We start from the raw sequence: 17,571 nt of genomic DNA on the forward strand, positions 1-17,571 counted from the left end.
TGAGCCGTGTCGGGCTGAAGTGAGCTGAAGTGAGCTGAAAAAGGGTAGTGGAAAAGGGCCAAAAGAGTCCCATATACATTTTTCGTACGTATGTCGGGGAGTGCCTGTTAGAGAGCACACTTGTCTAGGCCGTCGGCATGATGAGGTAGGGTGGCCAGTTCCTTTCCTCGCTGCCTTTTAACTTCCCCAGTGTTTCCACCAGGTCCCCATTCACTGCTGGGTGGACAGGAGGTGAGCCGCAGATCACCGTCCGAGGCGAGGCTCGAACCTGGGACCGTTCGCTTAGTGGTCAAGCGCTCTAACCACTTGGCCACCTTGCCCTCGTTCACTGCTTCAGATGGGTTAAATGCAGAGGATGCATGAAGTGTGCATGTGACGAATAATAATAAAAAGGAGAGCATGCAAGTCCACACAGAAAGGCCCTCGTCGGCCACTGGGCTTGAACCCGGGACCTTCTTGCTGTGAGGTGACAGCGCTAACCATTACACCACCTGGTCAATTTATCTGAGTCACTAAAAAGAGTTAGATATGGGGTGGCAGTCAGGGTGGCAAGGCTTATCTCATCCTGTACCACCCTTATAACCCCGCCCATGTATTTTTCATCTCATTCATCTCATTATCTCTAGCCGCTTTATCCTGTTCTACAGGGTCGCAGGCAAGCTGGAGCCTATCCCAGCTGACTACAGGTGAAAGGCGGGGTACACCCTGGACAAGTCGCCAGGTCATCACAGGGCTGACACAGACAACCATTCACACTCACATTCACACCTACGGTCAATTTAGAGTCACCAGTTAACCTAACCTGCATGTCTTTGGACTGTGGGGGAAACCGGAGCACCCGGAGGAAACCCACGCGGACAGCATGCAAACTCCACACAGAAAGGCCCTCGTCGGCCTCTGGGCTCGAACCCAGGACCTTCTTGCTGTGAGGCGACAGCGCTAACCATTACACCACCTGGTCAATTTATCTGACTCACTAAAAAGAGTTAGATATGGGGTGGCAGTCGGGGTGGCAAGGTTTATCTCATCCTGTACCACCCTTATAACCCCGCCCATGTATTTTTCATCTCATTCATCTCATTATCCTGTTCTACAGGGTCGCAGGCAAGCTGGAGCCTATCCCAGCTGACTACGGGCGAAAGGCGGGGTACACCCTGGACAAGTTGCCAGGTCATCACAGGGCTGACACAGACAACCATTCACACTCACATTCACACCTACGGTCAATTTAGAGTCACCAGTTAACCTAACCTGCATGTCTTTGGACTGTGGGGGAAACCGGAGCACCCGGAGGAAACCCACGCGGACAGCATGCAAACTCCGCACAGAAAGGCCCTCGTCGGCCGCTGGGCTTGAACCCGGGACCTTCTTGCTGTGAGGCGACAGCGCTAACCATTACACCACCTGGTCAATTTATCTGACTCACTAAAAAGAGTTAGATATGGGGTGGCAGTCGGGGTGGCAAGGCTTATCTCATCCTGTACCACCCTTATAACCCCGCCCATGTATTTTTTTTTTTCTGGACCTATTTTGAGCTGGAAAAACCAAACCAAACCAAACCAAAATATATACACTATATACTCATTTTCCTTCTCACTTTTCACACAAGGGTTGTATAATAAGCACAACATTATAGCCAAGAGAGCATTTTTGTGCAACTTGAGCCTGCTCTCCTCCCTCCCTCGACTCTCTCTCTCTCTCTCTCTCTCACACACACTCACACACACACACCCCACTGCACAGTCGCGTGCTCAGATTGGAAAGCGTGCACACTTTGTTTTTTTCTCTCCCAAGTGCAGGATAACTGAAGGGAGAAAATGGTGCCAAAGAGCTCGGTTTTACTCCTCACGCTATTTATCTTTTCCTTCACTCAGGAAGGTGAGTGTAGTTGTTTTTGTTTGTGTGCTGTTGTGTTTGTTTACTGTGAGGAAACTTGGAGCAGAGCGCGCGCGCGTTTCACCAGGGATGCGCGAGAGCCTCCTGAGGGAGCGACGCTGCAGCTCGCCGTGTCCGGTTTGTTTGTTTGTTTGTTTGTTTTTAAACCTGAGGTAAAAATAAAACGCTTAAACTTTAAAATTTTTTCAAGTAAAACTTACCAGTCGTCGTTTTTACATCCTCATTCAGTTGATCTGGGCTTACTTTGTTCAGCGTGAGGTGTCTTTTTTCGTTTCTGACTGTTGAAAACGAGCTAATTTCAAAAAGCTAATTTTTTTAAACAAAACAAAATAATTGTAATAATTCAACATTAAAGCTGAAATTTGACAGGGGGTTGACTGGAGAGTTATATTATAAAAAGGACTCTAAAACGCTGTTTTTTTTTTTTAAATCAACCCAGGATGTTAATATGTTGGCACTGTATATGTATGATTACTGGGTTTTGTGGTGTCATTTACCTCAGACTGCTTGAAAGATTTTCTCAAAAAATTTCATCACACATTGGACTTTTGACTGCAATATGATTTCATGGTAGTGTTTTCTGATGTAATTACATAGTATTTTCTTTGGTATTAAAGCCCTATTTGGATGGGATTAGTTCTACGTGCGGAATTATTACCAGAGCATCTCTGGGATTTTAGTCCTGTCTGAAATTTTCCAGACGAGAATGATTAGTGAAAGATTACGTACGAATGTTGGTAAAGATTTCGTTAAATCTTATCATGTCTCTTCTCCATCTTCATTATGTGACCTTCTGGACATCCTGTACAGCTTGGACTTAAACAAGTCATCCACATACCCCTTAAATATGGCCACTTTTCAAATTTGTACCGTATATTTCAGATTCTTCTATTTTAAATTTTTTTTAATTCTATGTGCTTTTGTCTTTGCTAAATTCTTCAATTTTAACAGAAGCAGATTCCTTGTATATGAGAACGTACTTGGGAATAAACTTGATTCTGATTCTGATTTCTAAATCCAGTGAATTTGGAGAAGAGGTTTTGCACATATTCTACGTAATAAAGAAACTCCGGGCAGCACGGTGGTGCAGTGATTCGCACTCGCTCTGTGTTTGCACCTGTTAGTTGAACGGGGACCTTTCTGTTTCCTCTGGGTGCTCTGGTTTCCTCCTACAGTCCAAAGACATGTGGGTTAGGTCAACTTGATACTCTAAATTGCCCGTATGTGTGAATGTGAGTGTGAATGTCTGTCTGTCTGTCTCTCTGTGGTAGCCCTTGGATCGATTGGTGACCTGTCCAGGGTGTACCCCGTCTTTCGCCCAATGTCAGCTGGTTTTGGCTCCAGCTCACCTGCAACCCACAATAGATAAGTGGTATAGAAAATTAATGAAACAACAGGAAGTGGTCTCCTCTCTCATCTCCTGTCGAACCCAAAACAAAACGAAGTATTGTCTGAGTTTCAAATGTCGAAAAGAAACTAAAAGACGGACATTTATAAGGATGTATCTCTCAGAGAAGGAATGCTTCTGTGAGTTTTCAGTAAGTTATTAAGTTCCAGGCAGAGGTATAACTTAAAAACATATTATTGTCATGTGACCTACTTTATTGTTTAGATCCATCCATCGCTTGTGATTAATATAGGCATCACTTATCCTGATTGTCATTACAGCAGACATATGGCTGCTGTAATGAAACAAAATAATTGTAATAATTCAACATTAAAGCTGAAATTTGACAGGGGGTTGACTGAAGAGTTATATTATAAAAAGGACTCTAAAACGCTGTTGTTGTTTTTTTTTAATCAACCCAGGATGTTAATATGTTGGCACTGTATATGTATGATTACTGGGTTTTGTGGTGTCATTTACCTCAGACTGCTTGAAAGATTTTCTCAAAAAATTTCATCACACATTGGACTTTTGACTGCAATATGATTTCATGGTAGTGTTTTCTGATGTAATTACATAGTATTTTCTTTGGTATTAAAGCCCTATTTGGATGGGATTAGTTCTACGTGTGGAATTATTACCAGAGCATCTCTGGGATTTTAGTCCTGTCTGAAATTTTCCAGACGAGAATGATTAGTGAAAGATTACGTACGAATGTTGGTAAAGATTTCGTTAAATCTTATCATGTCTCTTCTCCATCTTCATTATGTGACCTTCTGGACATCCTGTACAGCTTGGACTTAAACAAGTCATCCACATACCCCTTAAATATGGCCACTTTTCAAATTTGTACCGTATATTTCAGATTCTTCTATTTTAAATTTTTTTTAATTCTATGTGCTTTTGTCTTTGCTAAATTCTTCAATTTTAACAGAAGCAGATTCCTTGTATATGAGAACGTACTTGGGAATAAACTTGATTCTGATTCTGATTTCTAAATCCAGTGAATTTGGAGAAGAGGTTTTGCACATATTCTACGTAATAAAGAAACTCCGGGCAGCACGGTGGTGCAGTGATTCGCACTCGCTCTGTGTTTGCACCTGTTAGTTGAACGGGGACCTTTCTGTTTCCTCTGGGTGCTCTGGTTTCCTCCTACAGTCCAAAGACATGTGGGTTAGGTCAACTTGATACTCTAAATTGCCCGTATGTGTGAATGTGAGTGTGAATGTCTGTCTGTCTGTCTCTCTGTGGTAGCCCTTGGATCGATTGGTGACCTGTCCAGGGTGTACCCCGTCTTTCGCCCAATGTCAGCTGGTTTTGGCTCCAGCTCACCTGCAACCCACAATAGATAAGTGGTATAGAAAATTAATGAAACAACAGGAAGTGGTCTCCTCTCTCATCTCCTGTCGAACCCAAAACAAAACGAAGTATTGTCTGAGTTTCAAATGTCGAAAAGAAACTAAAAGACGGACATTTATAAGGATGTATCTCTCAGAGAAGGAATGCTTCTGTGAGTTTTCAGTAAGTTATTAAGTTCCAGGCAGAGGTATAACTTAAAAACATATTATTGTCATGTGACCTACTTTATTGTTTAGATCCATCCATCGCTTGTGATTAATATAGGCATCACTTATCCTGATTGTCATTACAGCAGACATATGGCTGCTGTAATGAAACAAAATAATTGTAATAATTCAACATTAAAGCTGAAATTTGACAGGGGGTTGACTGAAGAGTTATATTATAAAAAGGACTCTAAAACGCTGTTGTTGTTTTTTTTTAATCAACCCAGGATGTTAATATGTTGGCACTGTATATGTATGATTACTGGGTTTTGTGGTGTCATTTACCTCAGACTGCTTGAAAGATTTTCTCAAAAAATTTCATCACACATTGGACTTTTGACTGCAATATGATTTCATGGTAGTGTTTTCTGATGTAATTACATAGTATTTTCTTTGGTATTAAAGCCCTATTTGGATGGGATTAGTTCTACGTGTGGAATTATTACCAGAGCGTCTCTGGGATTTTAGTCCTGTCTGAAATTTTCCAGACGAGAATGATTAGTGAAAGATTACGTACGAATGTTGGTAAAGATTTCGTTAAATCTTATCATGTCTCTTCTCCATCTTCATTATGTGACCTTCTGGACATCCTGTACAGCTTGGACTTAAACAAGTCATCCACATACCCCTTAAATATGGCCACTTTTCAAATTTGTACCGTATATTTCAGATTCTTCTATTTTAAATTTTTTTTAATTCTATGTGCTTTTGTCTTTGCTAAATTCTTCAATTTTAACAGAAGCAGATTCCTTGTATATGAGAACGTACTTGGGAATAAACTTGATTCTGATTCTGATTTCTAAATCCAGTGAATTTGGAGAAGAGGTTTTGCACATATTCTACGTAATAAAGAAACTCCGGGCAGCACGGTGGTGCAGTGATTCGCACTCGCTCTGTGTTTGCACCTGTTAGTTGAACGGGGACCTTTCTGTTTCCTCTGGGTGCTCTGGTTTCCTCCTACAGTCCAAAGACATGTGGGTTAGGTCAACTTGATACTCTAAATTGCCCGTATGTGTGAATGTGAGTGTGAATGTCTGTCTGTCTGTCTCTCTGTGGTAGCCCTTGGATCGATTGGTGACCTGTCCAGGGTGTACCCCGTCTTTCGCCCAATGTCAGCTGGTTTTGGCTCCAGCTCACCTGCAACCCACAATAGATAAGTGGTATAGAAAATTAATGAAACAACAGGAAGTGGTCTCCTCTCTCATCTCCTGTCGAACCCAAAACAAAATGAAGTATTGTCTGAGTTTCAAATGTCGAAAAGAAACTAAAAAACGGACATTTATAAGGATGTATCTCTCAGAGAAGGAATGCTTCTGTGAGTTTTCAGTAAGTTATTAAGTTCCAGGCAGAGGTGTAACTTAAAAACATATTATTGTCATGTGACCTACTCTATTGTTTAGATCCATCCATCGCTTGTGATTAATACAGGCATCACTTATCCTGATTGTCATTACAGCAGACATATGGCTGCTGTAATGAAACAAAATAATTGTAATAATTCAACATTAAAGCTGAAATTTGACAGGGGGTTGACTGGAGAGTTATATTATAAAAAGGACTCTAAAACGCTGTTTTTTTTTAAATTTTTAAATCAACCCAGGATGTTAATATGTTGGCACTGTATATGTATGATTACTGGGTTTTGTGGTGTCATTTACCTCAGACTGCTTGAAAGATTTTCTCAGAAAATTTCATCACACATTGGACTTTTGACTGCAATATGATTTCATGGTAGTGTTTTCTGATGTAATTACATAGTATTTTCTTTGGTATTAAAGCCCTATTTGGATGGTATTAGTTCTACGTGCGGAATTATTACCAGAGCGTCTCTGGGATTTTAGTCCTGTCTGAAATTTTCCAGACGAGAATGATTAGCGAAAGATTACGTACGAATGTTGGTAAAGATTTCGTTAAATCTTATCATGTCTCTTCTCCATCTTCATTATGTGACCTTCTGGACATCCTGTACAGCTTGGACTTAAACAAGTCATCCACATACCCCTTAAATATGGCCACTTTTCAAATTTGTACCGTATATTTCAGATTCCTCTATTTTAAATTTTTTTTAATTCTATGTGCTTTTGTCTTTGCTCAATTCTTCAATTTTAACAGAAGCAGATTCCTTGTATATGAGAACGTACTTGGGAATAAACTTGATTCTGATTCTGATTTCTAAATCCAGTGAATTTGGAGAAGAGGTTTTGCACATATTCTACGTAATAAAGAAACTCTGGGCAGCACGGTGGTGCAGTGATTCGCACTCGCTCTGTGTTTGCACCTGTTAGTTGAACGGGGACCTTTCTGTTTCCTCTGGGTGCTCTGGTTTCCTCCTACAGTCCAAAGACATGTGGGTTAGGTCAACTTGATACTCTAAATTGCCCGTATGTGTGAATGTGAGTGTGAATGTCTGTCTGTCTGTCTCTCTGTGGTAGCCCTTGGATCGATTGGTGACCTGTCCAGGGTGTACCCCGTCTTTCGCCCAATGTCAGCTGGTTTTGGCTCCAGCTCACCTGCAACCCACAATAGATAAGTGGTATAGAAAATTAATGAAACAACAGGAAGTGGTCTCCTCTCTCATCTCCTGTCGAACCCAAAACAAAACGAAGTATTGTCTGAGTTTCAGATGTCGAAAAGAAACTAAAAAACGGACATTTATAAGGATGTATCTCTCAGAGAAGGAATGCTTCTGTGAGTTTTCAGTAAGTTATTAAGTTCCAGGCAGAGGTATAACTGACAAACATATTATTGTCATGTGACCTACTCTATTGTTTAGATCCATCCATCTCTTGTGATTAATATAGGCATCACTTATCCTGATTGTCATTACAGCAGACGTATGGCTGCTGTAATGAAACAAAATAATTGTAATAATTCAACATTAAAGCTGAAATTTGACAGGGGGTTGACTGGAGAGTTATATTATAAAAAGAACTCTAAAATGCTGTTTTTTTTTAAAAATCAACCCAGGATGTTAATATGTTGGCACTGTATATGTATGATTACTGGGTTTTGTGGTGTCATTTACCTCAGACTGCTTGAAAGATTTTCTCAGAAAATTTCATCACACATTGGACTTTTGACTGCAATATGATTTCATGGTAGTGTTTTCTGATGTAATTACATAGTATTTTCTTTGGTATTAAAGCCCTATTTGGATGGTATTAGTTCTACGTGCGGAATCATCAGAGCGTCTCTGGGATTTTAGTCCTGTCTGAAATTTTCCAGACGAGAATGACTAGTGAAAGATTACGTACGAATGTTGGTAAAGATTTCGTTAAATCTTATCATGTCTCTTCTCCATCTTCATTATGTGACCTTCTGGACATCCTGTACAGCTTGGACTTAAACAAGTCATCCACATACCCCTTAAATATGTCCACTTTTCAAATTTGTATATTTCAGATTCTTCTATTTTAATTTTTTTTTAAATTCTATGTATGTAGCTACTTTTGTCTTAGCTAAATTCTTCAGTTTTAACAGAAGCAGATTCCTTGTATATGAGAACGTATTTGGGAATAAACTTGATTCTGATTCTGATTTCTAAATCCAGTGAATTTGGAGAAGAGGTTTTGCACATATTCTATGTAATAAAGAAACTCCGGGCAGCACGGTGGTGCAGTGATTCGCACTCGCTCTGTGTTTGCACCTGTTAGTTGAACGGGGACCTTTCTGTTTCCTCTGGGTGCTCTGGTTTCCTCCTACAGTCCAAAGACATGTGGGTTAGGTCAACTTGATACTCTAAATTGCCCGTATGTGTGAATGTGAGTGTGAATGTCTGTCTGTTTGTCTCTCTGTGGTAGCCCTTGGATCGATTGGTGACCTGTCCAGGGTAGGGATGGCGAAAACTAAAAAAAATCTTGACCGACCACCAAGCCTCATTAGCCGGTTAAAGTCGGTTAACCTATGAGTTTAAAATTCTAGAATTGGAATTATTAGAATCTATTCTAAATCTAACCGCGAGCATCCGCACATTCAGTCCCAGTCGCTGCCCTCCACTCACATTACCTTTTCTACAGCGCGAAACATTTAGTCAAACACGGCACTGATGTCGAGGGGTTTGTATTGGAGCGGAGGACAAATGGCCCTGTCAGCAAGGGGCACGCACTTTTGTTAAGTTGCAACTTGGCATTAAAAATATCAGTGTGAACATGTTCTCAATAAATTGCCGTCATTTTCTAAGCGGCAAGCTTTAGCTCAGTCACTACTGATGCTTGCATTGAGTAGCCTATTGAAAACAATCCTATCGTACACTTGTCCCATCTTAACTTTTCATTGAAGATAGGACGTTTTAGCGATACGGCCCCTGGTGTTTACAGTTAACTGCAGTAGGCTGTGTGTTGATATTGCATACTGCTACGGACTAGGCACTTTTCTTCGAAGTGAGCCACAGAGACCTCATACTGCAGTTGTTTTCCAGCTACTGATATTATGGTTACATGGCTGCTAATTGTGCACAGCCATTGGGAATGGGATAGCTGGAGCTAAGCTAATATAGCAACTGTCTGATGCTAAGTAACATCAGTGAGTAACCAGGTTTTAGTTCAGATCTTGTGTATTATTATTACGTTGACATTAATATTCACCAGACTAATCAGCCATCGACTTCATTAATGCGCCGTGTTCTTGTTTCTTTGATAGTCAAGAATTTCCTTGATGTTACGTAGTAAAATGTAATCCAACACTGAGACTTTTCTTTCGCCAAGTGGCAGCTGTCTTCAACTGGGGCGGGAGGGCGGGACATGACTGAATGGGTGTTTCTGATTTGTCAGCTGTCGTCCTTACACCGCATGGCATGCCCCAAGCGTTTACAACACAGAATTCCAGGTTCTCCGCTCCAAAATCGGCAGCTTCAAAACGATTGATTTTTTTTTAACCGACAACAAAAAAAAATTAACCGATTGACGTTGATTCGGTCAACCATCGGTCAAACGGTCATCGGTTAACATCCCTAGTCCAGGGTGTACCCCATCTTTCGCCCAATGTCAGCTGGTTTTGGCTCCAGCTCACCTGCAACCCACAATAGATAAGTGGTATAGAAAATTAATGAATGAATAAAGAAACAACAGGAAGTGGTCTCCTCTCTCATCTCCTGTCGAACCCAAAACAAAACGAAGTATTGTCTGAGTTTCAAATGTCGAAAAGAAACTAAAAAACGGACATTTATAAGGATGTATCTCTCAGAGAAGGAATGCTTCTGTGAGTTTTCAGTAAGTTATTAAGTTCCAGGCAGAGGTATAACTGACAAACATATTATGGTCATGTGACCTACTCTATGGCTGGAAAGTTTGTACTTAACCTAACCTCAAACAAAATTCACACTTTTGGGTCTGAGTAATATAACAATATATCAATATTGCGATATATAAATATCATGATACTCCAAAAACTGTATCATCATGTGTTAGTCTTATTAACTCTATTATTTCTCTGGGAACAAGCTACTTACTGGAGGTTAAAATCTATTTTTGGACCAGTCATTTTCTTTTCGGTGGTGTAGTGGTTTTGGCTCACAGCAAGAAAGTCTCAAGTTCAAATCTCACGGCAAGTGGGGGCCTTTCTGTGTGGAGTTTATACATGTTCTCACCATGTCTGTATGGGTTTCCTCTGGGTGCTCTGGTTTCCTCCTAAAGACATACAGATTAGATAAAATACCTAGGTACTGCGGTTGCACAAGCCAGTGCATGCTCAGTGCCAGTCCCAAGCTCAGATCGATTGGGGAGGGTTGTGTCAGGAAGGGCATCCAGGGTAAAACCTATGCCAAATCACATATGTGGATCATGATGATTCGCTGTGGTGGCCCCCTAACAGGAACAGCTGGAAAAAGATGTCCTTTTCCATGACTTGGCCATTTTTTTTTTTTTAATTGTGTAAACTAGAAGTACTGTTGTATATAGTTTGTATGGTCTGTATATGTAATGTATATGTATATTGTGTAGATTTGCTCAGATATAGGGTTTCATTGAAGTCATGGCAATGTGGTACTGTTTTTGTAACTATGTTGGAGGAAGGATAAGTGTTGAGGGAGGTCAGCTATTCATTTGGCTGTTGGTTTTATCCAAAGCCACTTCGAATTGAGGCAAAATATAATCAAAGCTGGGCAGTTGTGGGTTGGGGCAATTTATTTTTGATTCATTATTTTGACCGTCAGTTAATTTCCAGTTAATTTTGCAACTCAACCAATACGGTCCTGAGAGCACAAGATTATAGTACCTAGACAAAACAAGACTCCTAATCCATCTTCCACTTCTCTTCACGGTCTCGGGCTATTTTCCTGAGCAGACCCCTACCAGAATCTTGCTCTACCCATTTCCCTCTCTCTTTCTCTCTCTCTGTCCCCTTTCTTACCCCTCTCACATCCCTCCCTTCCATATTGGTCGGTCCAGAACACTGATCTCTCCGTAGGCATTTAACAAGTCCCTTCTGGTCACCTTGGATTAATTAGACCCCCTCCTTCACTCGCAAACCCCTCATATGCAGGACAGCCATCCGTTTTGAGATTACTGAGCGAACTGTCATGAAGTCCAACCCCCTAGATAGGGGGGTCCTTATGACAAAGAGGGTCACCTTGCGCACTTTGCCAGAGAGGGCTATTTTTCATTCACAAGTTGACGCAGACACTGTCATCCTTGTAAATGATATTAGGGGGTGCATCAAAACAGGGTTTCTTAATTGGGTTGAGACTGGAGACTGATTTACTGTATGTCAACCTCTGGCAAGGTTTTTCTGGTGATGATTTCATGTAGGATGGGGAAAATATGCAGAATCTGATGGTCAAAACCTGACACCTATTCAATATAAAGTTATCTGAATTCATTTCCATTTAATTGTTGCCAGGGGTTGCAATGAAAGAAACAGGATGGATTTGAATACAGACGGCCATATCTGAAGACAATGGGCATAAAAGTGTCTCTTGGCCCATGGATGAAATTGGTTAATTAATAGGTGTACATGAAAAGGAAGGGGAAAAAATACAGTCTTCTCACATTTCTGGAAAAAAAAAACCCTAAAAAACTGAAAAAAGGGCCTAGTTTCTGACTCCATTGTTCTTGATAGTGGAATATCAATCCAGTATTTTATTTGAATTTGGAAATAAATCTGATAATAAAAGCACACAGGTACTGCAAAAAGATTTATACAGTTTACTGAAGTGGATGAATTGATGTACCAAACATCATCCACATGCATCTTTAGCAACAAAAGACGACATATTTGCCAGGTGGTCATTTACATCCAAAGCAGCAGCACGATCTCAAACATGGTGAAAAATTGCCAGACACAGAGCTTTTGCTGGTTTCACAGCTATTACTGGCAGGGGACGAGAAACATGTGGGTGCGGGAGGGGAGCCAGCAGTGCAATGTAAAAATGAAACGTGAACTCAGATCTGAGCACTCATTCCAGTCATCGTGTGGTGATGTATCAGAGGTGTATCATCACACGATGACTTGAGTATGAGCATAGTCGCAGGATGATGGAGATGTATTCCTTGAATAAATGATGATAGTAGTGAGGGTGTGTTCTACTGTATTTTGATAACGCCTTTTTTGCTTCCGAAGACATTCGAGAAACATGCTTAAAGTTTGCGAAACCTTTGATTGGAAAAACATCAATTCAGACTCTTACGTTTCCTGGGTATCAAGATGCTCAATATTTAGACCTCCTGCTTTGCACTTATCGAGACACCAACAATGTGGGTGTTCCACAACCTTCTGTTCAGTTCCCAATCTGGTCACGCAGTCTTGGGAAGGTTAAAAGGTATTGTTGTTGAAGCACTTTTGATAATTTTTTACCTAAACAGATAAAGGAGTTAGAGGTGTCTGCATTTTTAATGTCACTTGTCAACTTCAAAAACACATCACACCTATATATATATATATTAGTGCTGTCAAGCGATTAAAATATTTAATCGCGATTAATGTCGCGACTGTCATAGTTAACTCGCGATTAATCACAATTTAATCGCACATTTTTGTCAAATGAAAAACCATTGTAATTCTCTTATCAGCATAAAAAAGTGAATGGGCTTGCTTTGTACCAATGTTTTTTTTTTTTTTTATTGCAGAGCATAACACGTCTTGTCACAGCCACTGACATCCATAACTTCCATATTAGATGAGAAAACCAAGGGATGAAAAATAAAGCGCATATCACTGTGAAAATAAAAAAAAAATGTTTTATTTTACTCTTCATTAGTTTCTTTCTTTGGGCGGCACGGTGGTGTAGTGGTTAGCGCTGTCGCCTCACAGTAAGAAGGTCCTGGGTTCGAGCCCCGGGGCCAGCGAGGGCCTTTCTGTGTGGAGTTTGCATGTTCTCCCCGTGTCCGCGTGGGTTTCCTCCGGGTGCTCCGGTTTCCCCCACAGTCCAAAGACATGCAGGTTAGGTTAACTGGTGACTCTAAATTGACCGTAGGTGTGAATGTGAGTGTGAATGGTTGTCTGTGTCTATGTGTCAGCCCTGTGATGACCTGGCGACTTGTCCAGGGTGTACCCCGCCTTTCGCCCGTAGTCAGCTGGGATAGGCTCCAGCTTGCCTGCGACCCTGTAGAAGGATAAAGCAGCTAGAGATAATGAGATGAGATGAGATTAGTTTCTTTTGAAGAGAAGTATTTGCCATAAAAGAAGAAAAAAACAGATAACAAAAATAAAAACATTCATCATACGTTCAAAAACGTTCATCATAGTGTGGCACTGTATTCTCTAATGCTCACTGCTTATAACTCTACACCTACCCGGTGGAGATGAGCTGGGAAACTGAAGACTGAAGGAAAAGTATTGAAAAGTATTTTTCCAGTCTCACCTGTGAAAGGTAATCCCATGTGATCTCGTTTGGACGGTAAACCTGTTGGTACAGTTAAACGCAGCGCGCGACAAGCCTCAGCAGGAACTACGGGTGACTCGCAGGGCCAAATTAGAATTTGCGTTAATGGCACTATTTTTTTTAATCGCGTTAAATTGAGATCGCGTTAACGCGTTATTATCGCGTTAACTTTGACAGCACTTATATATATATAAAATCCACACTGATTACTTTATGAATCACATTTGCATCCAATATTGAAAAGAGACTTACTTCTATAAACATGTGTTCCGAGAGCTCACATTAATACTGGATTTCAGAGGATGACATAGAGCAGGATCAGATGACTCACTTATCTACAGTGATGTTCATCACAGTGTATAGGAGACGAGTAAGTTGTCATATGCCATCTGATTGGAGTCATGTCTTTGTGAGTCAGGATGATGCTGTAAAGACACGACACAAAGGTTTGTTGATGTTTTTCCGTCACATAGCATTTAGAAATAGACAGGTTACATTCTCATTGTGCAGTCGGCAGGAAGAGAAATCTTAAACTTGGCCTCCTTTGAATTGGCTTTAAAAGAATCAGGCACAGGAAATGTTGGAAACCTGTTAAGCTATGAGTTCATTGGCAGTTAAACTGTTACAGTATTTTAAATAAATGCCATTTCAAGTGAAGGTCCAGTCTGAGAAATCAATGTACCAAACTGTACTTTTCATTGCTGTTGTGGTGATACCAAGAAAACATCTTTGGTGGTATCAAGGAAGCATCTTTTGGTACCTTTATCGTGCATACCTTTACTGTTAAGGTGCATGTGGTGTGCCTTTAATTTTGCACCTTTAAAATTATCTTTAAAGGTACACTTCACGTTTTCATTAACAGATGTACACTTGGTGGAACCAGGCCAACAACAAGGAAAAGTACCTTCACTTCTGAGAGGATGTACAGTACTACATAAAGTATGAGTTTGTATATTGGTTTATGAATTGTATTATTTTGTACAGTAAATGTTACATATCCACTAAGTATTACCGCAGGGTTCTAACTAGAGCAAAATATCAGCGTAGCGGCACCAGTCATAACGGCCAGGGGTTCGGGGGCTGCCTTAGGCCCCCAAAAGCTCATGGGTTCTACATGCTCGGAGATGCATTCTAGTGCATTTCCTGGCACTTGCAGGCCACCCTGAAAGTCACTCTTTTTGGTAAAATTAAAGATTTTTTTTGCCAAAAGTTGCTGTGATTGTTTTTGATTGAAGACTTATTATAATTAATATTCAACTATATTGGTGACATATTTATGGAATACGAATAAAACAACCAGTTGATGTTCACCAAGTGTCAGCTTTATTTTCAGCTTTAGCCATTCAATTACAATACATGACTATCCAGATCTAACTCAGGGGCTGGCACGTATTACAGTACATGCATGGTGCGTAAGTGCTTCTTAATACAGATGGCACTTCACTGCGAACACAGCATAAGGAAGGAGGTAAACCAGACTAGCATGATTAGTGACAATCTACACGCAGAACTACTCGGGCAGCTATGCACTGTGCACTTACGTGGACAGGGAGTGGAGTATGTCCGAATGTAGAACATTCGCATGGCGGCGCACCATCATTGCTGCGTGGGAATAACAAAAGAAAATTAAACAAAAGACCACATTTTCAAGATTGACAAGTCTTTTTATTAGTGTAGCGGCAGGTTTTACAGGCGTGTCAGCAATATTGTGGGCGTAGCGGTAAGGAAACATTGCGTATCAGCCCGATACGTTGAAAAGGCCTCGCTAGAACCCTGTACTGGAACAACACATAATTGCAAATATTGGCAAATGGTTCATAGACAAAAGCTGTAATACTTATGACAGAAAATATTGTGTGTAAATAGTGGCCATCTTGAACAGATTCACCTTCGGGATGTACTGCTTTAAATTTTAACCTTGAAGTTAAATTGATGTAGTCTTGAGTTTCAGTTCTTGGCTCCATTTCCTGGACAGACAGCTGTGTGGGGAGGGGGGTGGGGGTTTCCTTGTGCTGGTGTAGACTTTGCAGCTGTGTCGCTTCGTCCACATCATATTCCTGCATTAAACCAAATGACAACCATATTTAAGTAAAGCTAGGTCTGATGGAGGCCATGTCTGCCATACACAAGACCTTTTGTTCACTTGAATCTGAGTTCTGTGCATTTTCATTAGAGTATGACTTCTGAATTGACTTGACTAATTGACTTGTTTCAACTGGACACTACCTGACTACAACTTGCAATCACTTGTGATGTGTTGTTTTGTGGACAAACTGGACAATCTTTTGTTTCTGCACGAACCTATTTTGGATGTAAATAAGACAAAGCTAAATAAGAAAAAATGTCAAGGAAAGATTGATCGGGGAGGCTTGGGCAGCAAGGATTGTCTGTTCTGCAAAGATCACTGGAGGAATAATGCAAAGAAATGTTGGTATTTTTATAGTGTGCATCACCAGGAATCATGATGTGAGTATGCTGTGAGGATGACACGCCAAGTAATTTATTCTAGAAGCAATACTATTATGCTTCCATTTTGTCCATGCTCTACCACACAAATCAATGGATGTTCTACTGGATTCAGGAATCTGCTGTGCATGACAGCAGATTTGACTTGACTTGACAGATATTAGATTTTTTCTCAGACTCTCATTGTCTCTTTCTCTTTCCAGACTGAGAAATCTTTGGATTCTTCTTCTTCTATAATACTTTGATCATAAACACTAGGGGTGTGCAAAAATATCGATACGGCGATATATCGCGATGCTTTGTCTTCCGATTCAATATCGATACTCAAAATTTCTCATCTCATTATCTCTAGCTGCTTTATCCTGTTCTACAAGGTCGCAGGCAAGCTGGAGCCTATCCCAGCTGACTATGGGCGAAAGGCGGGGTACACCCTGGACAAGTCGCCAGGTCATCACAGGGCTGACACATAGACACAGACAACCATTCACACTCACATTCACACCTACGGTCAATTTAGAGTCACCAGTTAACCTAACCTGCATGTCTTTGGACTGTGGGGGAAACCGGAGCACCCGGAGGAAACCCACACGGACACGGAGAGAACATGCAAACTCCGCACAGAAAGGCCCTCGCCGGCCACGGGGCTCGAACCCGGACCTTCTTGCTGTGAGGCGACAGTGCTAACCACTACACCACCGTGCCGCCTACTCAAAATTTGAATATCGATATTTTTTCAAATAATAAATCATGTTTCAGACGGGTTGTAAATCCAGTACGACTTCCGCACCTCCGCTCCGCGAGGTGTCGCTGTGCCGCTCCCTCACTGCAAGGCACTCTTCGTCTTCTCTTTTTTCCCCGGCGGTTGCAGAGAGGAAATAAAACAAGCAAGCATGGCTGTTAACGTAAACCTAGAGACGCCGCCGAACTTTTAAAGCAGATGTTTGGAGGCACTTTGGATTCCAAAGGAAAGGAGAAAAAAACAGTGAGCCGGACAAAGAGTACGCACTCTGCAAAACCTGTTTCGCTCCAATTAGATATTCAGGTAACACAACAAACTTGCGAACTTACTTAGCACGACACCACCCCGACATATTAGCTCAGCCGGAGCCACCGAAACCCGACCCGAAGCAAACTACACTGGACAGCGCCAAAGTCCTCCCGTCTACTTCAGTGATGTGTGACTTACTGTAACTGTGAACTTAATTTTGTCATTTAAGGCCAAAGGCAAGAAGCTGCACTTTATCTTGCATTTTCAATTTTAGTGTGTGTGAGACACTGCATTTTATTTTGAGTATTTACTCTAATGGCCCTTTTCCACTACCCTTTTTCAGCTCACTTCAGCTCGCTTCAGCTCACTTCAGCCCGACACGGCTCGCGTTTCGACTACCAAAAAACAGCACGACTCGGCTCGCTTCAGCCCTGCTTAGCCCCTAAAACTCGCA

General features: G+C 41.2%; 1 protein-coding gene across 2 annotated transcripts in view; it reads left to right on the forward strand.

The window, feature by feature from the left end:
* The first annotated feature begins 1,747 nt into the window (after positions 1 to 1,747).
* mcama (melanoma cell adhesion molecule a) overlaps positions 1,748 to 17,571 on the forward strand; it is a 134,157-nt gene continuing 118,333 nt past the window's right edge. For both annotated transcript variants that reach the window (XM_060913457.1, XM_060913458.1), the window contains exon 1: positions 1,748 to 1,878. In XM_060913457.1, coding sequence (XP_060769440.1) covers positions 1,818 to 1,878 — 61 coding nt within the window. In that variant the 5' untranslated portion in view covers positions 1,748 to 1,817. The remainder of the gene's footprint in view (positions 1,879 to 17,571) is intronic.

The sequence above is a fragment of the Neoarius graeffei genome, chromosome 28 (genome assembly GCF_027579695.1).
Source record: "Neoarius graeffei isolate fNeoGra1 chromosome 28, fNeoGra1.pri, whole genome shotgun sequence".
Taxonomy (NCBI): domain Eukaryota; kingdom Metazoa; phylum Chordata; class Actinopteri; order Siluriformes; family Ariidae; genus Neoarius; species Neoarius graeffei.